Source organism: Anomaloglossus baeobatrachus, chromosome 6, assembly GCF_048569485.1.
Source record: "Anomaloglossus baeobatrachus isolate aAnoBae1 chromosome 6, aAnoBae1.hap1, whole genome shotgun sequence".
NCBI lineage: Eukaryota > Metazoa > Chordata > Amphibia > Anura > Aromobatidae > Anomaloglossus > Anomaloglossus baeobatrachus.
The window spans coordinates 111,144,975-111,169,351 of NC_134358.1; the positions used below are offsets into that span (position 1 = coordinate 111,144,975).

The window sequence follows — 24,377 nt, forward strand, 5'->3', positions numbered from 1 at the left end:
TTTACTGTCTATGGCAGCAATGGTCAGACATGCACGGTCTCTTCAATAACCTATAGTATAAATGAAGCAGTGATCACACGTGTGAACTACTCCTTCAGTCACACGGGACTCTGGAACCCCCATCTAAATGATTCGCAGGCGTTTAAGAAGTGATTGTTATTATTGGGATCTCTTTTAATGGAAACCTCATGGCAGATTCTTGCTGGGTTATTGCAGTTTTACTCTGAAATACAGCGTTTCAAAAAAGAATATACTATGTATAGAAATTCTGGATAGGAATAATATGACTAGTCCAGCCCAGGTCCACTATGGATTCACCCTGCTGCCGTAGATTGACTGTCTTCTCCCTATACACACATATAGAGAGAGTCTATGGCAGCCACCAGGGACCTGTCACGGATTGGATAGCCTTATTCGCCACGTGTGAGGATAGCCTTATTCTCCACATGTGAGGATAGCCTTATGCCGGCATCACACGGTACGACATATCGTGCGATATGTCGGCTGCGTCACGGAATTCATGACGCACATCCGGCATCGTTAGAGATGTCGTACCATGTGACACCTCTGAATCACTGTTAACGAGCAAAAATACTCACCTTATCGTTGCTCGTTGACACGTCGTTCATTTCAAAATGCTGTTCCTCCTTCTGTGCTCTGGATGTTCATCGTTCCCGCGGCAACACACATCGCTCCGTGTGACACTCCGGGAACGACGAACACAGCTTACCTGCGTCCCGTCGGCAATGCGGAAGGAAGGAGGTGGGCGGGATGTTATGTCCCGCTTATCTCCGCACCTCCGCTTCTATTGGCCGGCGGCTGTGTGACGTCGCTGTGACGTTGAACGTCCCTCCCCCTTCAGGAAGAGGATGTTCGTCGCCCACAGTGACGTCGTTAGGGAGGTAAATACGTGTGACGGCGGTTACCGACTTTGTGCGCCACAGGCAATGAATTGTCCCGTGTGACTCCGGCATAAGTCTCTATTTGTGAGGATAGCCTTAGGCCCCTTTCACATTGCGTTCTTCTCTACGTCCACAGGTCCCGTCAGGGCATCCGTCCGGACCGCCCCTCCCCCACTCTGCAAAGCGTGTTTCGGACGCATGCGCCCGACAGGGCCATTCACTGCTATGGAGCGCACTGCGTTAGCGTGTGCTCTGTTTTGTGCTATTTTGTGCACATATGCGTTTCTGCAGACGGACACCCGAACGTAGACCACCTACGTTCGGATGTCCGTCTGCAGAAACGTATATATGCACAAAATGGCACAAAACAGAGCACACGCTAACGCAGTGCGCTCCATAACAGTGAATGGTCCTGTCGGGCGCATGCGTCTGGAACACGCTTGGCAGAGTGGGGGAGGGGCGGTTCGGACGGATCCTCCGACGGGACCTGTGGACGTAGAGAAGAACGCAATGTGAAAGGGGCCTTATTCTCCATGTGAGCATAGCTTCATTCTCCTTGTGTGTATTATTCCATGGCCAGTCATACATATTTATTAAAGTGAATCAAAAACAACAATGTCCTCAAATATAATTAGGGATATGATGATAAATCCATTTAATTGGGAAAGTGATTGCCCCAACCCTATGCTTTGGTCTTATGGATTATTAATAAAAAAAAAAACACACTTGATTCAAGTCTGGAGGAACACACATGAAAGATACATTTTTGGTGAATGTTGTCAGTCTAGTAATCTTAAATCCGTGTGTGTGTGTGATTGTGATTATTTGGTAAATCTGAATGGGCCAATATGGTTATGTTCACATGGCGTCATGCAGACGCTGTGTTTTCTCAGACAGCCGTTTCAGGGAGAAGTCCAGCGGGTGTGATCTTGAGGCGGCTGAGCCATTGACAGCTCCAATACCGCCGCCCCTCACTTTATACTGTGCAGTATACAGAGCGGCTGAAGACACCAGAAGAATGAACGTGTTACTTCTGTTACCTGATTCAGGGTTCAGAAACAGAGAAGCAGCTAGCAGAAGTGACATGAGACAGATCGTGTGCACAGCAGTGTCGTTTTACATTGCTGTGCACTATTCTCACTTTATTGGGCACTTTTACGTTTTATTTAGGCGGATTCCCAAAAGATCTTTCTAAAAATGAGGCAGTGTGCACATAGTGTAATTTAATCAATTAAATCACCTTGATGGAAACCATCTAAGGTCTGAATTTCATTTCTGTTCTGTCATGGAAAACTTAAGTGTTAAGGCCGCTTTACACACTGCAATGTATCTTACAATGTGTCGGCGGGGTCACGTTGTAAGGCTGTGTGCACACGATGCGTTTTTTACCGCGGAAACGCTGCGTTTTGAACCGCAGCGTTTCAGTGGCAAATTGCATGCGTTCAGCTTTCCCAGCAAAGTGTATGGGAAAGCTGAAAAATCAGTGCACATGCTGCGTTTCTTTCCGCAGCGTTTTGGATGCCAAAAATCGGTGCGGAAAGAAAAGCAGCATGTCACTTCTTTTGTGCGTTGTGGCTGCGTTCTCTCCCCCATTGAAATCAATGATGTGGGGTCAGAACGCAGCCACAACGCATGGACCTGCTTTTTTGTTGCGGTCCGCGGCCTTTGTCGGCACACAGAACGCAGGCATTTACCTGGAAGTGAGGTCAAGAGGCTTCCTGTTGACCTCACTTCCTGGCAAAGCCCCCGGTGTCGCCAAAGTGCCCGCCCCGACCCCCGACCCCCCTCCCGAAAATCCAACATGGCCGCGCGCACAGTAGCGCATCGGCCGCCCTGCTCCTATGATTTCTGTCGCATGTGCAATAACACATGCGACAGAAAACTGTTCCCCAGGCCCTGCCCGTTCACCCCCTATTCCCCCCGGTGTCATACATACCTGTCCGGTCGCAGCGCTGATCCCCCGCGGCCCCCTCCTCCTTCACAGTGCACGCTGGCCGGTCACATGTGCAGAGCAGCTGTCAGCTTCCTGTGTTCAGTGTGAGCTGTGCTGGCTGCTCGCACTCTGCAGCTGTGACCCGGGGAGAGTGGGTGCAGATTTTTGCACCCACTCTCCTCAAATGGAGGGTCTGCCCTCCTAGAAAATGGGGGATACGTTTCCTGAACGTGCCCCCATATTCTAGAAGGTCCAGAGGCGACGTGGGACATCCATATGGATTTCTGCGGACCCATTTTTTTTTATTAAATTGGAGAACAAGGGAATGATTTGGGGAGTGTTTTTTCTAATAAAAATTTTTTGTTGTCTTTTTTTGCTTTTGTTTACTGTCAATTAGTTATGTCGGGTGTCTGATAGACGCCGTGACATCACTAATTGCTGGGCTTGATGCCAGGTGACATTACACATCTGGTATCAACCCCATTTATTACCCCGTTAGCCAACGCACCAGGGCGCGGGATGAGTTGGGGCGAAGCGCCAGGATTGGCGCATCTAATGGATGCGCCACTTCTGGGGCGGCTGCGGCCTGCTATTTTTAGGCTGGGAAGAGTCCAATAACCATGGCTCTTCCCACCCTGAGAATACCAGACCCCAGCTGTCAGCTTCACCTTGGCTGGTGATCTAATTTGGGGGGACCCCACGTTATTTTTTTTTTTATTCTTTATTTAAAAATAAAAAAAAAAAAGCCTGGGGAGCCCTCCAAATTGATCACCAGCCAAGATGAAGCTGCCAGCTGTGGTTTGCAGGCTACAGCTGTCTGCTTTACCCTGACTGGCTATCAAAAATAGGGGGGACCCCACGCCATTTTTTTCATTTTTTTTTTTTTTTTTATTGGATAAATACTAAGCTAGGCACCCTTTAGTGCCACATGAAAGGTACTAAAGGTGCCAGCTTAGAATATGCAGGCGGGGGTAGGACGTTCTATATATTTGACATCCCTTCATCCATTGACGCTTTTTAGGCTGTGTGTCCACAATCAGGGTTTGCAGCGTTATGGGCGCTGAGTGTTTTCCCTGCGTCCATAACGCTGCGTTGTGCAGTAGAAGCACAGTGGAAGGATTTTTGGAGATCCCATGCCCACTGTGCTTCTTTTCTCCGCAGCATAAACTGACCGGTAGCGTGGCTTCCCGAGCCTCCGCATGTCAATTTATGCTGCGGAGACGAGAGTGTTCTCTGCAGATAGCATAGATCTCCACAGCAGCCTGAACCCAAATCGTGGGCATGGGCAGCTGCAGGAAGGCTGGCACTGTGTACTAGACGCCGTGTCGCTGGATTATGGCCACATAGCCTTAGGCCCCTTTCACACGTCAGTGATTCTGGGACGTTTGTGCTTTTTTTTAAACGTACCAGGATCACTGACATACGCAGACCCATTATAATGAATGGGTCTGCTCACACGTCAGTGATTTTTCACTGCACGTGTCTCCATGCGGCGTACCCGCGTGTGCGTGATTGCCGCACGGAGACATGTCCATTTTTTTCTGGCATCACTGATGTCCCACGGACCACGCAGTGGTGTGATCCGTGAAACACGTGCCAGAAAAAAACGTGCTTTTAAAATAAAAAACATTTTAACTCACCCGGCGTCCAGCGATGTCCTCTGCAGCCCGTTCTCCCTGCTGCTTCTGAGCCGGCTCATTATTGTCGCGCATATTCATGATGCACGACACAGCCGACCCGGAAGCAGCTGCTGCGGGGGTCAGCGCCGGCCGGATGCTGCACCGCGGGAGCGATCAGCACCATGGAGAGCGGGAGCGGGTGCAGGTGAGTTAATCTCTAAGTGCAATCACGGGCCACGGAGAACGGAGCCCGGATTGCACTTAGACAACCCACGTGTGCCGTGATTCACGGCACACGGAGGGACATGTGCGTGTTTTACACGCCAGTGAAAAACGTCAGTGTTTTTCACTGACATGTGAAGCGGGCCTAAAAGTGAGAATATTGTTGCTACAGCAACATTTTGGGTGAAGTAGCTGTGGATTCAAAATGCTTAATATACTCCTGAATAAAATCCTTGATGGGTGCAGATTCCAAAATGGGGTCACTTGTGGGGGTTTTCTGACGTATAGGTACCTAAGGGGCTTGGTGCGCGAAGTTTATTTCAACTTTTCCAAAATTCAAATGGTGCTCCTTCCATTCCAAGCCCTCCCATTTATCCAAACAGAATGTGGAGAAGGAAATGACATCACAGGTTTTTTTTTCCAAAGGTCTGTGTTCAACCAACTTTATTATCACTGACAAGTCTTAAAAAACGCACCTAAAAAAACGCATGAAAAACGCATGAAAAACGCATGAAAAACGCATGAAAAACGCATGCGTTTTCGATGCGTTGTTTCTCAAAAAGCATTGTTTACAATTCTCCCCTCTGCCAGAGGGTGCGTTTTTTTCCGCGCGGAAAAAAAAGCAACGTGTGCACATACCCTAAGTGACACACATCCGGCATCGTAAGTACATTGCAGTGTGTAACAGCTACTTGCGATTGAATGGTAAAACGTTCATCGCATGCACGTCGTTCATTTCTCATAAATTGAATGACAGGTTGTTCATCGTATTCGGGGCAGCACACATCGCAGTGTGTGACACCCCGGGAACGATGAACAGATCTTACCTGCGTCCCGCGGCTCCCGGCCAGCGATGCGGAAGGAAGGAGGTGGGCGGGATGTTTACGTCCCGCTCATCTCTGCCCATCCGCATCTATTGGCCGGACGCCGCGTGACGTCAATGTGACGCAGAACGTCCCTCCCACTCCAGGAAGTGGATGTCCGCCGCCCACATCGAGGTCGTATGGACGGGTAAGTACATGTGACGGGGGTTAATCTTTTGTGTGGCACATTCAACAAATTGAACGTGCTGCACATACGATGGGGGCGGGTACGATCACATACGATATCGTATGCTGGATCGTAGGGTGTAAAGCAGGCTTTAGTTGTGATGAATTTATCATGTGATTGGCAGTGATGGCACCGGACAGATCCATTGATTTGTTAATGAGGTCCATCCTGTTCTGTCCATCCTAGTGCCCGTCGCCTGAGGAAGACTGCTGCCATTGTGACAGCAGAAGATCACAGGGAGGACTGTTTTTGTGATCTGTATTGGGTACATTTGATTTTCTGTTGTTAGCTGCCAAATATCTTAAACTTTGTCCCTAATTTTCATTGCAGGTCATGTTCACTGGTGAGAATATCCCTGTCCATCCTCATGTATATAGCAACGGTCATATCTGTCTATCTATTTTAACGGAAGATTGGTCTCCTGCGCTGTCCGTGCAATCTGTCTGTCTTAGTATAATCAGCATGCTGTCCAGCTGCAAAGAGAAGGTACATGGCGCTTACAAAGTCTACTTTGGAACCAAAATAATAAAATGAGTTTAATACATATATAATCCTTCTGATTCTTCTAATCTATCAGTTTACATGCAGGAATACTATGAGATCACATTGTCTTCTACTCCTCTCTGCTACTGCTACTGTGTTTGGCTGCAGCGGTGAAGTCACGTCAACAGCGCTCATCACTGCTGCTACTCGCCCACGTCCATGGTTCTTCTGATGTAGATAGTTCTGAGCCGCTGTAATCAGTGATTGTCTGCAGCAGCAATACACAATGTAGTAGTGACGTCACCTCTGAAGACAATAACATAGAGGCTAGAGCAGTATCCGGGGTCTACTTTGTTGAAAGTGCAAAACCATTAAGCAATATGTTGATTAATTACTACTTTAAGGATTTGTGCCCCCGATCAGGGTTCACAGCGCTGTGGACGTAGCGTTGTACAGTACAAGCACAGTGAATGGGATTTATAGAAATCCCATGCCCACTGTGCGCGTGCGAGTCACAGCGTAAAGTGACCTGCGGTGTGGTTCCCAGAGCCGCAATCATGTCAAGTCTTTGCTAAGGAGTCACAAGTGAGAACAGGCGAGAGACCAAAGCACCCCAAACCCTGATCGTGGGCACAGGCAGCTGCGGGCTCCTGCGGAGGAGACTCGGACCCGCCGTGTCCAGGGTGCAGCGGGTCCTGATCGTGTGCACATACCTTTAGACTTCACCATTTTTTATTACAGTTTTAAACAAGAATGTCTGTTAGCGATAACTGTGTGATTTCTTCTGGTGAAGCTCTGTTATAGGAGATCTGTCACCACTATCCTGCTCCCCGATCTGACAGACACCCTGATTTTAGCTGTGCGGTACCTGTTTTCATAGAATCCCAGTTGTCAGGTGTAGGTGAGTGGAGCACTACAAGCTCAGAAGTCCTTTCAGTGAAGCGCACAACCTCCGCAGTTGTCATCCATGTGCTGTAGGCTCGCCTCGCCCAGCCGCTGCCGATTCACAACTTCTTTATTACATATGACTTATTTATTATTAGTACTATTATTATTATTATTATTATTATTTATTTATTCTTTATTACTGTGCACAGGAAGAAAGTCTTCAATAAGCAACAAGTGATTGTATGAAAACTACACTACTATACAAGTGCTGCGCTGCTAAAGCCAGGCTGTATGTCACTGCTTTATGCTGCTCTCAGGCCAGCATAGACCTAAGGACAGATTCCATTATAAGCGTTTTCTTTTATTATTTATGGCCTGTTCTTGCAGGATATCAGTGTGATTGGTGGGCGTACAGGGGGTCGCTGAGACTCCTTTCATCCCATCGCACTGCTCTCTATGCTGCTCGTTCTCTTGAATAGAGCTCATCTTCAATACCATTCCATGCCATGGCTATAGATGAATGGAAGGGGCTACCTGGCTGCAGAACCGGGACCCACACTTGATACAATTTTTGGCCTATGTTAGTCTCTTTCGGCAGTTTCAGCATGTTAAACTGGCCACTTCATGGAATAGAGTCTGCAAAGCTAAATAAAATGTAGTTTTTATATTTTTAAATTCTTCTCTCCTTTATGGAGAGATTAGCTTGTAAAGTTTAGGTTATAGAAGGGGGCATTACCAGAGATTAGTCTCTAGAGGCGTGTACTGCTCCCATTGCATGAGGGTGCTCAATCATAAGCAGGCAGCAACCTACTGGGGTAAAGTGAAAATGCCCACACAGTGGCTTAGAGCAGGTTTCTCATGTAAGACATGTAATGACTGACAGTCTGATCTCCTCATGGCAAAGTTTTGTGTGATTACAAAGTGCTTTGAGTAGTGCAGAGATAAGCATGATTACGAAAACTATTTCAACTTTCATCTCACAGCAGTCAGTTTGGGAGAGGGGCAGTACAACAAAGCTGTGAGAGGAAAGCTGCAGATATGTTTGTAATGGGGCAAAGCTTAGGCTGCTTTCACACTACGTTTTTTTTAGCATACATCATGAACGTTTTTTTGCTGCAAAAGCGGATCCTGTTTTTGCAGAGAAAAATGCATGCAAACGCATGTATTATTTTGCAGGATCCTTTCACTTGACGTTTATGAGCGGGCATTGGAGTCATGTGATCGGGAGTGAGGGGAACTGAACGTGATAGACTGGGAGCCGGCATCTGACAGCTGTGGAGACTCGTAACCAAGGTAAACATCGGGTAACTTGCTTGGCTACCCGATATTTACCTTGGTTACGAGCGTCTGCAGCTGCTAGGAGCCGAGCTCCCTACACACGTAACCAAGGTAAACATCGGGTATCCAAGCAAGTTACCCGATGTTTATCTTGGTTACGAGCCTCCGCAGCTCTCAGGCGGGGGAGAGAGGGAGGGGGAGGGAGAGACTGATCACCCGAGGCTGGTTTCTGGGCATGCGCAGTAGAGCAAGCAGGATCCTGTCTATCAGCATACGATCAGTTCACATGCGTTTGCGTGCAGTATAATCAGGATCCAGCAATTTGCAGTATTTGGACGCAGCTCAAAAACGCTACAAGTAGCGTTTTTGAAAAAAGTTAGAAAACTGCAAGTTGCTGGATCCGCACTATAACGCACCCAAACGCAGGTGGACGCAGGTTGACGCAAGTCCCATTGCAAATGCATTGACATGAAAACGCATTTGCACTGGATCCGTTTTTGCGTTAAAAAAACGTAGTGTGAAAGCCGCCTTAGTTCTACTTTATCCCCTCCCTCGACACTGACTACCGTGAGAGGAACGGTGTAATCACATACACCACTGCTCCACTCCCCGCATTTTGTAATGATACGCTGCTCTGCATTGAGATCAGTGAGAAGAGCAGACTGTTATTACATGTCTCTCACTGAGAACCCAGCTCTGAGCTATTGTGGAGGTTATTGGAAGTTTTTTTCTGTATGCTGCTGTATGCGTATGATTGGTCAAGATCATGTAGGAAAATAAGTAAAACACCCCAGTGAAAAACCTCTAGTAATGCCCCATTGTACCTAACATAAAATATAACTTAAAGGGAATCTGTCACCAGGTTTTTGTTCCCCATCTGAGAGCAGCATAATTTAGAGACAGAGACCCTGATTCCAGCGATGTGTCACTTACTGAGCTGTTTGCTGTCATTTAGATAAAATCAGTGTTTTCTCTGCTGCAGATTTAGCAGTTAGGCCGGGGCCACACGAGGCACTAGTGTGATCCTCGCATGACACTCGGCTCACTCTGGCAGTACAGAAGAGCTGAGTGTCATGCAAGTGTCCATGCGACTGAGGTCCTACTGTGTGAGCAGACCTCAGCTGCGGGGGGCGGGCCGGCACTGAGGAGTGGCGGGTCAGCGCTGCGGAGGGGAGGGAGGGATTTCTCTCCCTCTCCCCCGTATCAGGCTATTGCCATTCTAGCTCTGCACTTGCGGTACACCGGTGTACTGCGAGTGCAGTGCGATTTTTCTCTCGCCCCATAGACTTGAATGGGTGCGAGAGAAAGTCTCGCATTACAATCGCAGCATGTTGTGATTGTTTTCTCGGTCTGTTTGGGGCCGTGAAAATAATCGCCCATGGGTGCTGACGCATAGGGTAATATTGGTCCAAGTGGATTGCGATGTTTTATCGCACTCCACTCGCACCGTTTTTCTCGCCGTGTGGCTTAGGCCTTATACAGAGCTCATGAATGTGCTGGACTACCTGGCAGGACACCAAGTAGTTCTCTAATGATAATTTACTGCTGATTAATCAGTGATTTTATCAATACTACACTAAGTAGTCCAGTAAGTGACACACTGCTGGAATCAGGGTCTCTGCCCCAGCATTATGCTGCTCTCAGATTAGGTGGCAAAAACCTGGGGACAGATTCCCTTTAAACTTTACAAGGTATTCATCTCTGCAACGAAGAAGAGAAATTTAGAAAATGAAAAAAAAAATAAACATGTTACTGAGCTGTACAGCCACTATGTAAATACTATGCAAATGCACTTGTGAGGCTGAGGTGCATATGAATGAAATACAAATTTTAGAGCAAGGGAGCCCCAGATAGTGAAGAGAATGATGTCCATGGGAAGGTGGGACATTAACCACGCCGGCAGTAACTGCTTCTCTAGGGCAAATGTTACACTAATTTCCTTTTTAAAACCTCTTTAGTGTATCGATATTTGCATAAAATATTACTACTTGCCCTCTTTAGCCTGAGCCATCACTGAGATATGTACACATCAAAGCCCAGATATTCATTTTATTACTTACTATTCCCAGTCTGGGGATCTGTGTTAAGGGGGATGTCACGTCCGCGCCTCTCGCTGTACAGGAGAGTTGTCCAGTGCCATATGTTTTATCTGTAAAGACTAAAGGGGGCTTTACACGCCGCGACATCGCTAACGATATATCGTCGGGGTCACGGTGTTTGTGACGCACATCCGGCGTCGTTAGCGACATCGCAGCGTGTGACAGCTAGGAGCGACGATCAACGATTGCAAAAACTGGAAAGATCGTTGACACGTCGCTCCTTTTCATAATATCGTTGTTGGTGCTGCCTGCCGCTGGTTGTTCGTCGGTCCTGCGGCATCACGCATCGCAATGTGTGACACCACGGGAACGACGAACATCTCCTTACCTGCGTCCACCGGCAATGAGGAAGGAAGGAGCTGGGCGGCATGTTCCGCCCACTCATCTCCACCCCTCCTCTGCTATTGGACGGCTGCCGTGTGACGCCGCACGAACCGCCCCCTTAGAAAGGAGGCGGATTGCCGGCCACAGCAACGTCGCAGGGAAGGTAAGTTCGTGTGACGGGTGTAAGTGATGTTGTGCGCCACGGGCAGCGATTTGCCCGTGATGCACAACCGACGGGGGCGGGTACGCACGCTAGCGATATCGATGGCGATATTGCAGCGTGTAAAGTGCCCTTTTGGCTACATGCGCACGCATCTTTTTGTCTTCACAAACTTCAGACAAAACTGCATCTTGTCAGAGAGAGCCTGGAAATGTCACAAAAAATGCTTGTAATTGTAGATGCGTTTTCGTTGCATTTTTGCTGCGTTTTTGTGACAAATGTTGACAAAAACGCAGGAAGAATGAACATGCTGCATTTTTTTTGTCACAAACTTTTTACAAGTTTTTAGTTTGCATAAGTATTTTAGGGTGTAGTCTTTCTATATTGTTGTTATGTGGTCACATCTTGCCCTCACCCTCATAATTTATTCTTGTGATGATGTAGCAGGGCGCCGCTCATGCTGCATTTCTATAGTGTAACAATCTGAAGTCACATATGGGGCACTCTGCTTTTTGGGTTCCTGTATGGGATCATAGGTCTGCAGCTCCTTATATAATCAATAGGATCACAGCCACAGACCTATCAATCTGCTTATCCTGAGGCATTCTCCACTATTTTATATAGGTCTCATAGTTTATAGAATGTTTATTATATTTCTTCTGATGTGAATAATTTCTTATAATCCAGATCTCAAATATTGTCATAAGCAGCTCCAAAGAGCACGTCTAGACTATTTGAGACACCTTGATAGAAATGGTCAGTAGGTCTGAATTGTTGCTCTTCATCTTGTTTTTCTTCTTGTTTTCAGAGACGACCTCCAGATAACTCGTTTTATGTAAGAACGTGCAACAAAAATCCAAAGAAAACAAAATGGTGGTATCATGGTAAGAAAATAAGACGTTGCGGAGATCCACACTTAATCTATGGTCTATTGGTTGGTCTACTGAACGGTCAATCCGTTAGTCGGTCTAGATTTCTACATTTGTATGGTAAAGATGTTTTCCCATATCTCCCGTTCTGATAAAATTCAGAAATATTTGCAGTATATAAAAGGTTTTATACCTTCCAAGAATTTGGGCCATTTCTAGCAGGTAGACGAGACCACGCATGTAGCCTGCCCCATAAATCAGGTTAGCAGTAGAGTTGTCGGGCACCATTCAGACAGTTTATTGAATGCGGCCTTCCCGGAGCTGCCTTTGCTGTTACTATGAAGTGGAAACTTCTGAGGTAGGACACACACACTCCTTGAATGGGATCTTTAAGTAACTGAAGCATATAGCATGTAATATTTGTCTTCTGGGAGCACAAGGTCTGCACCTCAGGAGCTTCTCTGGGTGGTTTCCATGGCTGAGCAGGGATAAACAAGCCTGAGATCAGGAACTGCCTGAAATAGCCACAGAAGTGGAAACCTGGAGCTAATGAGTAACGGCCGCTCCCAGTGACTTAGAATAAACCATCCTGTGTGTACATGAGAGAGTCCTCTATCTCTATTATCCTGACTTATATCCTGCAATAACATACACCACACCTGCTGGAAATAAAACTAAAAATCACTACCGGCATTTATTGAACATCAATATAGAGGTATAATCAAAGGGAGTATATGGTTTCAGACGTGCTAATAATACCATGTATACTGGAAATGCTTAAAAGGGATTTCTTTGTCGCTCCATTGGGAGACCCAGACAATTGGGGTGTATAGCTACTGCCTCCGGAGGCCACACAAAGTATTACACTTTAAAAAGTGTAACCCCTCCCCTCTGCCTATACACCCTCCCGTGCATCACGGGCCCATCAGTTTTATGCTTTGTGTTGAAGGAGGATGACATTCACACAATGCTCCACATTTTAGTCAGCAGCAGCTGCTGACTATTTCGGATGGAAGAAAAGAGGGCCCCTAACAGGGCCCCCGGCATGCTCCCTTCTCACCCCACTGAGTCGGCGGTGCTGTTAAGGTTGAAGTACCCATTGCGGGTACAAAGGCAGGAGCCACATGCCGTTTTCCTTCCCCATCCCTTAGGGGCTCTGGGTGAAGTGGGATCCTAACCGGTCATCCAGGCACTGGGACCGGGCTCCCTCCGCAGCCCCTGGTGGTATCTGCCGGACAGGAGACTGAGTATCGTCAGGGACAAGGCCCTGCAACTACAGGTACTCTGTGTCCCCTTTGGGACGGTGCATGGAGCACCTGGGCCTCAGACGCTGCGCCTGCAGTGTTGATTTTTGTCCGGGACTACCGCGCCGACCGTGCCTGCTTGCCGGCCGCGGTTTTTACTTTAGTCCCCGGCTTTTGCGGCCTAGTACATTAAACTCCCGCCCCCGGGCCTGCCAGTCAGGGGCAAGGGCGGGACGGTCGGTCTGACGCCGACAGTGAGGGCTGGAGCACACATAGCTGTCCTCCTCCCCCCTCACTAATCCCTATGGGGCACCAGATTCCCGCACTTTTGTAAGTTACGCCCCCGGCTCCCTCCTTCCCTGTGAACGCCGACAGCCATGTTTTAACACATTCTGCCGGTGGAGGACTTCTGACTCAGCTCTGGGAGACCCGAGGCAGGGAATCTGGTGGCCACACACCGCTGGAGCAGTTGGTAAGCCACACCGGTTACCGGTGCTGGTCCCCCTAGGGTGCTGACCTGTATATAGATACATTATATTTGTATACTTTTTCCGGTTCAGCTGTACTGTTAACTTGTGGCTATATACCCTCAGTGATCACGCTCCTGGGAGACAACAGCATGTCGTTCACAAGGAGCAAGGGGGCCAAGGCACAGGGTTATTTTGCTACCTGTACCTCTTGTGCGGCTATGCTACCTGCAGGTTCCACCTACCCTCATTGTGTGCAATGCTCGGCCCCTGTGACACTCACTCAGCCGGAGCCTGAGGCACTAGGGGGTCCCTCGGCCCAGGTAGAACCGCCGGCCCCCCCTGTCCAGATGGCAGGGACAGAGTTTGCTGTTTTAGCTGACAAACTCTCTGAGTCGCTTTCACATTCCATGGCTCAGTCTATGGATAAATGGTCTGCTAAGTTTCTAGAGGTTTTGCAGTCCAGACCGGCCCTTACACAGGCCCCGGGCACTGCGGGATCACCCCCAGGCCCCTCTCGGTCTGCGACTAAGCGTGCTCCTGGTGTGGCCCCTAGTTATTACGTGCAGGACTCCGGCACGGACCGCAGTCCCAGACCAGCTAAGCGGGCTCGCTTAGAATCTTCCCCGTCTTCATCACGCTGTTCAGGGTCTCAGCTTGAGGATTTTCTAGAGGAGGAGGCGGAGGTCGCAGCTCAGGACTCTGACCCTGACGTTGCTCTCAATCTTGATACACCTGAAGGGGACGCCATAGTAAATGACCTTATAGCGTCCATCAACCAGGTGCTAGATCTTTCTCCCCCAACTCCGCCTACAGAGGATTCGGCTTCACAACAGGAGAAACACCAGTTTAGGTTTCCTAAACGTACCCGGAGTGCTTTCTTCGATCACTCTAACTTTAGAGATGCTGTCCAGAAGCACAGGGCTTTCCCGGACAAGCGCTTTACTAAACGCCTTAATGACACAAGTTACCCCTTCCCCGCTGACGTGGTTAAGGGTTGGGCTCAGTGTCCCAAGGTGGATCCTCCAGTCTCTAGACTGGCGGCTAGATCCGTAGTAGCAGTGGCTGACGGTGCATCGCTCAAGGATGCCACGGACAGGCAGATAGAGCTGCTACTGAAATCCATCTATGAAGCCATAGGCGCGTCTTTTGCCCCAGCCTTTGCAGCAGTGTGGGCACTCCAGGCTATCTCAGCTTGTCTGTCTGAGATTAATGCGGTGTCCCGTACCGCTGCGCCACAAGTAACATCTTTGACTTCTCAGGCGTCAGTATTTGCATCCTACGCCATGAATGCTGTCCTGGACTCGGCTAGCCGTACAGGGGTAGCATCCGCCAATTCTGTGGCAGTCCGCAGGGCCATGTGGCTACGTGAATGGAAGGCAGACTCTGCTTCCAAAAAGTTCTTGACCGGTTTGCCTTTTTCTGGCGACCGTCTGTTTGGCGAGCGATTGGATGAAATTATTAAGCAATCCAAGGGAAAGGACTCGTCCTTACCCCAACCCAAACCAAATAGACCTCAGCAACAGAAAGTTCAAGCGAGGTTTCGGTCCTTTCGGCCCTCAGCCAGATCCCAATCCTCCTCGTCCAACAGGCCACAGAAGAGCCAGAGGAACTCTTCTGCATGGCGGTCTAAGTCACGTCCTCCAAAGACCGCCGGAGGCACCGTCTCCAAGGCGGCCTCCTCATGACTTTCGGCCGCCCCAAACCGCATCCTCGGTCGGTGGCAGGCTCTCCCGCTTTTGCGACGCCTGGTGGCCACATGTCCAAGACCGATGGGTGAGAGACATTCTGTCTCACGGTTACAGGATAGAGTTCAGCTCTCGTCCTCCGACTCGTTTTTTCAGAACATCTCTGCCCCCCGAGCGGACCGTTGCGCTTTTTCAGGCGGTGGACACTCTGAAAACAGAATGAGTGGTGATCCCCGTTCCCCTTCAGGAACGCGGTCGCGGTTTTTACTCCAATCTGTTCGTGGTGCCAAAAAAGGACGTCTCATTCCGTCCCGTTTTGGACCTCAAATTGCTCAACAGACATGTGAAAACCAGGCGGTTTCGCATGGAATCCCTCCGATCTGTCATCGCTTCGATGTCCCAAGGAGACTTCCTAGCATCAATCGACATCAAAGATGCCTATCTCCATGTGCCGATCGCGCAAGAGCATCAACGCTTCCTGCGTTTCGCCATTGGGGACGAACACCTTCAGTTTGTGGCACTGCCTTTCGGCCTGGCGACAGCCCCTCGGGGTTCACCAAGGTCATGGCATCCGTCGTAGCGATCCTACACTCTCAGGGCCACTCGGTGATCCCTTACTTAGACGATCTCCTAGTCAAGGCGCCCTCACGGGTGGCTTGTCAACACAGTCTGACCGTTGCTCTGGAGACTCTCCAGAGGTTCGGGTGGATCATCAATTTTCCAAAGTCAAAATTGTCTCCGACCCAGTCACTGACGTACCTCGGGATGGAGTTTCATACTCTCTCAGCGATGGTCAAGCTGCCGCTGGACAAACAGCGGTCGCTGCAGACAGGGGTGCAATCCCTTCTTCGGGTCCAGTCGCACCCCTTGAGGCGCCTCATGCACTTCTTGGGGAAGATGGTGGCAGCAATGAAGGCAGTTCCTTTTGCGCAATTTCATCTGCGTCCACTCCAATGGGACATTCTCCGCAAATGGGACAAGAGGCCGACGTCCTTAGACAGGAACGTCTCTCTGTCTCTGGAAGCCAAGACCTCTCTTCAGTGGTGGCTTCTCCCCACTTCTCTGTCAAAGGGAAAATCCTTTCTGCCCCCATCCTGGGCTGTGGTCACGACGGACGCGAGCCTGTCAGGATGGGGAGCGGTTTTTCTCCACCACAAGGCTCAGGGAACCTGGACTCCGACAGAGTCCTCCCTTCAGATCAATGTTCTGGAGATAAGGGCAGTGTATCTAGCCCTCAAGGCGTTCCATCGGTGGCTCGAGGGCAGGCAGATCCGCATACAGTCGGACAACGCCACGGCGGTTGCGTACATCAACCACCAGGGCGGCACTCGCAGTCGTCAAGCCTTCCAAGAAGTCCGGCGGATTCTGCTGTGGGCAGAGGCCACAGCCTCCACCATCTCCGCGGTTCACATTCCGGGCGTAGAAAACTGGGAAGCAGACTTCCTCAGTCGCCAGGGCATGGACGCGGGGGAATGGTCTCTCCACCCGGACGTGTTTCAAGAGATCTGTTGCCGCTGGGGAACGCCGGACGTCGATCTCATGGCGTCTCGGCACAACAACAAGGTCCCGGCATTCATGGCACGGTCTCAGGACCACAGAGCTCTGGCGGCGGACGCCTTAGTTCAGGATTGGTCGCAGTTTCAACTGCCCTATGTATTCCCTCCTCTGGCAATGCTGCCCAGAGTATTGCGCAAGATCAGGTCCGACTGCCGCCGCGCCATCCTCGTCGCTCCAGATTGGCCGAGGCGGTCGTGGTACCCGGATCTGTGGCATCTCACGGTGGGGCAACCGTGGGCGCTCCCAGACCGACCAGACTTGCTATCTCAAGGGCCATTTTTCCATCTGAATTCTGCGGCCCTCAACCTGACTGTGTGGCCATTGAGTCCTGGCTCTTAGCGTCCTCAGGGTTGTCTCAAGATGTCATTGCCACTATGAGACAGGCCAGGAAACCAACGTCAGCCAAGATCTATCACAGAACTTGGAGGATCTTCTTAGCCTGGTGCTCTGAGAGGGGGTTTATCCCCTGGCCGTTTGCCTTACCCAGGTTTCTTTCCTTCCTTCAATCTGGATTGGACAAGGGTTTGTCTCTCGGCTCTCTCAAGGGTCAAGTCTCGGCGCTTTCCGTGTTTTTTTCAAAAGCGTCTAGCCAGGCTTCCGCAGGTCCGCACGTTCCTGCAGGGAGTTTGCCACATAGTCCCACCTTACAAGCGTCCGCTGGAACCCTGGGATCTCAACATGGTTCTACGGGCTCTTCAAAAACCACCTTTTGAGCCGCTGCGGGATGTCTCTCTATCACGTCTTTCGCAGAAGGTGGCATTTCTAGTGGCGGTTACTTCACTCCGTAGAGTGTCAGAGCTGGCAGCACTGTCATGCAAAGCCCCCTTCCTGGTATTTCACCAGGATAAGGTGGTTCTACGTCCGGTCCCGGACTTTCTCCCTAAGGTGGTGTCCCCTTTTCATCTCAATCAGGATATCTCCTTACCTTCATTTTGCCCTCATCCAATTCACCAATGTGAAAAGGATTTGCATTTGTTAGATCTAGTGAGAGCACTCCGGATCTACGTGTCTCGCACGGCGCCACTGCGCCTCTCTGATGCGCTCTTTGTCCTTGTCGCTGGCCAGCGTAAGGGTTCGCAGGCTTCCAAGTCAACCTTGGCTCGGTGGATCAAGGAACCGATTTTTGAAACCTACCGTTCTTCTGGGCTTCCGATTCCTTCAGGGCTGAAAGCCCATTCTACCAGAGCCGTGGGTGCGTCCTGGGCATTGCGACACCAGGCTACGGCTCAGCAGGTGTGTCAGGCGGCTACCTGGTCGAGTCTGCACACTTTCACAAAACACTATCAGGTGCATGCCTATGCTTCGGCAGATGCCAGCCTAGGTAGGCGAGTCCTTCAGGCGGCGGTTGCCCACCTGTAAGAGGGGGCTGTTGTTTCGGCTCTTTTTATCGAGGTATTCTTTTACCCACCCAGGGACTGCTTTTGGACGTCCCAATTGTCTGGGTCTCCCAATGGAGCGACAAAGAAGAAGGGAATTTTGTTTACTTACCGTAAATTCCTTTTCTTCTAGCTCCTATTGGGAGACCCAGCACCCGCCCCTGTTCCCTTCGGGCTGTTTGTTCTTTTGTGTACACATGTTGTTCATGTTGAATTGTTCTTTTGGTTCATGGTTTCAGTTCTCCGAACATCCTTCGGATTGATTTTACCTTAGACCAATTTATAAGTTCCTCCTTCCTGCTTTGGCACCAAAACTGATGGGCCCGTGATGCACGGGAGGGTGTATAGGCAGAGGGGAGGGGTTACACTTTTTAAAGTGTAATATTTTGTGTGGCCTCCGGAGGCAGTAGCTATACACCCCAATTGTCTGGGTCTCCCAATAGGAGCTAGAAGAAAAGGAATTTACGGTAAGTAAACAAAATTCCCTTCATTTCTACTGAAGCAGTTAAGAAAATAGCAGTTCATTGTGCAAATACATTGCAGGCAGGGGCATAACGACCGCGGTTGCAGAGGTCGCCACTGCGACCGGGCCCGCGGGGCTATAGGGGCCCGGCAGCTGCCCTGCGGAGCCGGCTCCTCTCTGTAAGAGAGGAGATGCGCTGTGTAGTGGCCGACTACTCGACCGTCAGGGGGCCGGCCTGTGAGTCAGGGGGGCCCAGAGTCAGTAGAGAGGCCACTGACCTGGAGAGGCCACCAGGCGTTTCTGAGCTGCGGCAGAGCAGAAGTGCTCCTGCACAGAAGACGGAATCCATCCTGAAAGGACCTGCGATGATGTCATACCCATGTGACTGTGTGGGAGGAGACACAGGATTGCCGTCAGAAAGCATCAGAAGATATCAATTCCTGAAGGAGATTTGGACACATGACTGGTAATGAGAAAAGAGAGGACATGAGGGGCGGGTGCAGGGTGAGTGGCATATGAGGGCTGCAGACTGTGACAGAAGCATGTGAAGGGGTGCAGAGTGTTTGAGAGGGGTAAGTTGGGGTACAGGCAGGGTGAGATATGTGGGGCAGGGTGTGTGACATATGGGGGTGTAATGTGTGTGAAATGGGGGTGCAGACTGTATTGGGAGCAGGGTGTGTGACATATGGGGGCAGGGACGTAACTACTGCGGTCACAGGGTTCGGAAGGAGAAGAGAGGTACTTGTTTTTTTATTTTGCTGTCTGCATAACACATGGATGCCCTGGGGGGGCTGGCTGCATGACACATGGAGGCCCTGGGGGGGGGGCTGGCTGCATGACACATGGAGGCCCTGGGGGGGCTGGCTGCATGACACATGGAGGCCCTGGGGGGGGGGCTGGATGAATGACACATGGAGGCCCTGGGGGGGGCTGGCTGCATGACACATGGAGGCCCTGGTGGGGCTGGCTGCATGACACATGGAGGCCCTAGTGGGTGGGTGGGGCTGGCTGCATGACACATTTAGGCCCTGGTGGGGCTGGCTGCATGACACATGGAGGCCCTGGTGGCGCTGGCTGCATGACACATGGAGGCCCTAGTGGGTGGGTGGGGCTGGCTGCATGACACATTTAGGCCCTGGTGGGGCTGGCTGCATGACACATGGAGGCCCTGGTGGCGCTGGCTGCATGACACATGGACGCCCTGGTGGGGCTGGCTGCATGACACATGGAGGCCCTGTGGGGGTTGGCTGCATGCTACATGGAGGCCCTGGGGGGGCTGGCTGCATGCTACATGGAGGCCCTGGGGGGGGGCTGGCTGCATGCTGCATGGAGGCCCTGGGGGAGGGCTGTCTGCATGCTACATGGAGGCCCTGGGGGGGGCTGGTTGCATGCTACATGGAGGCCCTGGGGGGGCTGGCTGCATGCTACATGTAGGCCCTGGTGGGGCAGGCTGCATGACGCATGGAGGCCCTGGTGGCGCTGGCTGCATGACACATGGAGGCCCTGGTGGGTGGGGCTGGCTGCATTACACATGTAGGCCCTGGTGGGGCTGGCTGCATGACACATGGAGGCCCTGGTGGGGCTGGCTGCATGACACATGGAGGCCCTGGTGGGGCTGGCTGCATGACACATGGAGGCCCTGTGGGGCTGGCTGCATGCTACATGGAGGCCCTGGGGGGGCTGGCTGCATGCTACATGGAGGCCCTGGGGGGACTGGCTTCATGATACATGGAGGTCTGTGAGAGTGCATAATAAACATGAAAGACACCTTATACATGGAATATAGGGGTGTATTATACATGGAGGAGTATGGGGCTGCATAATACAATGTGAGGCTGCATTATAATACATATAATACATATAGGACTATGGGGGCTACATTATAATATATGGAGGCTACCTCACACATGGACTATGTATGGGGATGCATCATAAAACATGGAGAACTATGTGGTGCAGTATAAAATATGGATGACTATGAGGTGAATTATAATATATGGGAGGACTATGGAGGTGCATTCTAATATATGAAGAGTTATGTGAGACCCATGCTCTGCTGTACATCTCTCAGCACCCAGCTTTCCCACGCTCTGATATGGGAAAGCTGGGTGCTGAGGGAAAGATGTATGGCAGAGCATGGGAAAGCTGGGTGCCGAGGACAAGATGGATTTCAGATCATGGGAAACCTGGGTGCTGAGGGTAAAAGCCAAGTGTCAGCGTCATGATCCTGTACCCCGAGTGTCAGTGTCATTATCCCGTACCCTAAGTGTTAGTGTACATGGAGGGGGGCCCCAGTCCAAATTTTGCACCAGGGCCCATCAAACTCTAGTTACGCCACTGATTGCAGGTAATGATCACGTATGAACAATAATTTCCCAACCTCTAGGCAAGGGGAGCACAACATGCGGCCCCCAACCATGTGGACAGAACAATGCTTTTCTGTCAGATTAACTATATGTGGGTACACATAGAAGAGAAGTGGCAAGCGGCTAGAGAGCAGGATCTGCAAGTAGAAATGGTGCACTGTACAGGCTTCTCTGGATGCCTCATACATCAGGAGAATGGGGTCTCGTCACTCGTTCAGCACTCCAGAAAGCATTGTGTGAATTAGGCTATGTGCGCACACTGCGTCTTTTTGACGCTGCGTTTTTGTGCGTTTTTGGCCGCTAAAAACGCACAAAAACGCACCTGCGCCGAAAAAACGCGGCAAAAACGCACGCGTTTTGCCGCGATTTGGTGCGTTTTTTTGCTGCGTTTTGCTGCGTTTTTGCTCACTGCGTCTTTATGCGTTTTTTATCAGTAAACAAAAAAAAAAGGTCTGATGTCATTTCCTTCTTCAATGTGTTCTTCATTCTCCACTAGTGTATGCAGAAGAGCAGACAGCTGCAGAACTACAAGGCTCAGCATACTCCATTCAATAGTGTATGCAGGAGAGCAGACAGCAGCTGTCGAACTACAAGGCTCAGCATCCTCCTTCCAGGACTGTATGCAGGATTTCTTTGCCCCCCCCCCCAAACCAAAAAAATGACGTGGGCTTCGCCATATTTTTGTATGCTAGCCGGGTACAGCAGGCAGGTACGGGCTGCCCCCAACCCCCAGCTGCCTATTTGTACCCGGCTGGGAACCAAAAATATAGGGAAGCCCTTTTTTTTTAAATTATTTCATGAATTTCATGAAATAATTTAAAAAAAAAATGACGTGAGCTTCGCCCAATTTTTGAGTCCAGCCGGGTACAACTAGGCAGCTGGGGATTGGAATCCACAGTGCAGGGTGCCCATGCTTTCTGGGCACCCCCGCTGTGAATTGCAGTCCCGCAGCCACCCCAGAAAATGGCGCTTTTATCGAAGCGCCATCTTCTGGAGCTGTATCCAACTCTTCCAGCTGCCCTGAAGCCGGGTGGCTAGCTAGGTAATAATGGAGTTAGGACTAGCTGTATATTATCAGCTGGCCCTAAGCCCGAAATACATGGTGTCACGCCAATATTAGACATGGCCACCATGAATTTCTAGTAAAGATAAAAAAAAAACACAACACACAGAAAAATATTTTTATTAGAAATAAAACACAACACAATTAGTGACTCCATCTTTATTGAAATAAACCCCCCTCCGCAGTAATCCTGGGTCAGGGTCCCGCGCCGTCCAATCCGGATCCAATATCATCTGATCGGTTTGCTGGAAGGCAAAGCGATCAGATGATGTGTCAGGATCAAGTGCCTGAATCCCATCACACATCAGCTGATTGTATAAAAGCCGTTTATACAATCAGCAGATGCATCGGTGCAAAAAAAAATAAAAAAAAATAATACTCACTTATGTGCTGATTACCGGCAGCTCCTGCAGCGATGGGGCGGGAGTCTGATCCCGTCCGATCGCTGCAGCAGCTGACGGTAATCAGGGATGAAGTCTCCTGACGCATCTGCTGATACCGGCCGGGCGCCCGCGTCACCGCGATACTTACGATCAGCTGATGCGTCAGGTGACTGCATCAGGTGATCCATCGCCAGGTCCTGCATCCATCGGAGGTTTCCCAGCCGTCTGCACACAGCCGGAGCGGGGGTGGCGATACCGTGACAGAATCTGGGAGCGGGCATGGCACCGGGAGTCTGCACACAGGTGAGTATAACTTTTTTTTTTTTTTCTACTGTTCACTTTTGATTTCGCAGCTGCCTCCACCTCCCGCCCAGACATGGCGCCGCACGGCAGCATACATGCACAGGACGGGAGGTGGACGCAGCGGTGACTGTACCGGGAGGATTCACGCTTCTGTATATACTGACAGAAGGAATCCTCTTCCTGTACACGTCACTTTACTACCCACCTCCTGCGTTTATAGCTGCGTTTTTGGTCTTAGAAACGCACCAAAACGCAGCTATTTGCGTTTCTCATTGCGTCTTTCAACATCCCATTGAACTCAATGGATGAAAAGCGCAGTGAAAAACGCGGGAATAATTGACATGCTGCGTTTTTGTGGCACCACAAAAACGCAGCTGAAAAAAAACAGATGTGTGGGGACAGCAAAAATTAAAACTCATAGACTTTGCTGGGGAAGCAAAGTCCTGCAGTTTTGAGGCCAAAAACGCACCCGAAAAACACGCAAAAACGCAGCGAAAAACGCACTGTGTGCACATAGCCTTAGGTGACTTTCCGTGTCCGCCGCTTGCTTCGCTGTAATTTATGGGAGTTCTGAAAGATTAATCAGTCAGCACAAAACCCATGATATAGTGTAGAGAATTGTGTGCATGCATGATCTAGTGTAGAGGTCCATGTACATGCATAATATAGTGTAGAAAGCCGTGTGCATGCATGATCTAGTATAAAGCCGTGTGCATGCGTGATCTAGTGTAGAGATCCATGTGCATGCATGATCTAGTGTAAAGCCGTGTGCATGTGTGAGCTAGTGTAGAAATCTGTGTGCATGCGTGAGCTAGTGTAGAGAGCAGTGTGCATGCGTGAGCTAGTGTAGAGAGCCGTGTATGCGTCATCTATTGTAGAGAGCCACGTGAATGCATGTGCTAGTGTAGAGAGCCGCGTGCATGCATGTGCTCGTGTAGAGAGACACATGCATGATCTAGTGTAGAGCCTCGTGCATGCATGAGCTAGTGTAGAGTGCCGTATACATGAGCTAGTGTAGAGAGCCGCATGCATGATCTAGTGTACAGAGCAGTGTGCATGCATGAGCTAGTGTAGAGGTCCATGCGCATGCATCAGCTAGTGTAGAGGTCCATGTGCATGCATGATCTAGTGTAGAGCAGTGTGTATGCATGATCTAGTGTAAAGAGCCGCGTGCATGCATGAGCTAGTGTAGAGAGCAGTGTGCATGCATGAGCTAGTGTAGAGAGCAGTGTGCATGCATGTGCTAGTGTAGAGCAGTGTGCATGCATGAGCTAGTGTAGAGAGCAGTGTGCATGCATGAGCTAGTGTAGAGAGCAGTGTGCATGCATGTGCTAGTGTAGAGAGCAGTGTGCATGCATGTGCTAGTGTAGAGAGCAGTGTGCATGCATGTGCTAGTGTAGAGAGCAGTGTGCATGCATGTGCTAGTGTAGAGAGCAGTGTGTATGCATGTGCTAGTGTAGAGAGCAGTGTGCATGCATGTGCTAGTGTAGAGCAGTGTGCATGCAAGAGCTTGTGTAGAGAGCAGTGTGCATGCATGAGCTAGTGTAGAGAGCAGTGTGCATGCATGAGCTAGTGTAGAGAGCAGTGTGCATGCATGAGCTAGTGTAGAGAGCAGTGTAGAGAGCAGTGTGCATGCATGA

General features: G+C 50.1%; 1 protein-coding gene across 1 annotated transcript in view; it reads left to right on the forward strand.

Moving 5' to 3' along the window:
- The window catches only part of UBE2W (ubiquitin conjugating enzyme E2 W), an 87,618-nt gene that overhangs the window by 45,651 nt on the left and 17,590 nt on the right, over nt 1–24,377 (forward strand). The window contains exons 4-5 of the mRNA XM_075353164.1: nt 6,057–6,212; nt 11,767–11,842. Of these exons, the coding sequence (XP_075209279.1) occupies nt 6,057–6,212; nt 11,767–11,842 (232 nt within the window). The remainder of the gene's footprint in view (nt 1–6,056; nt 6,213–11,766; nt 11,843–24,377) is intronic.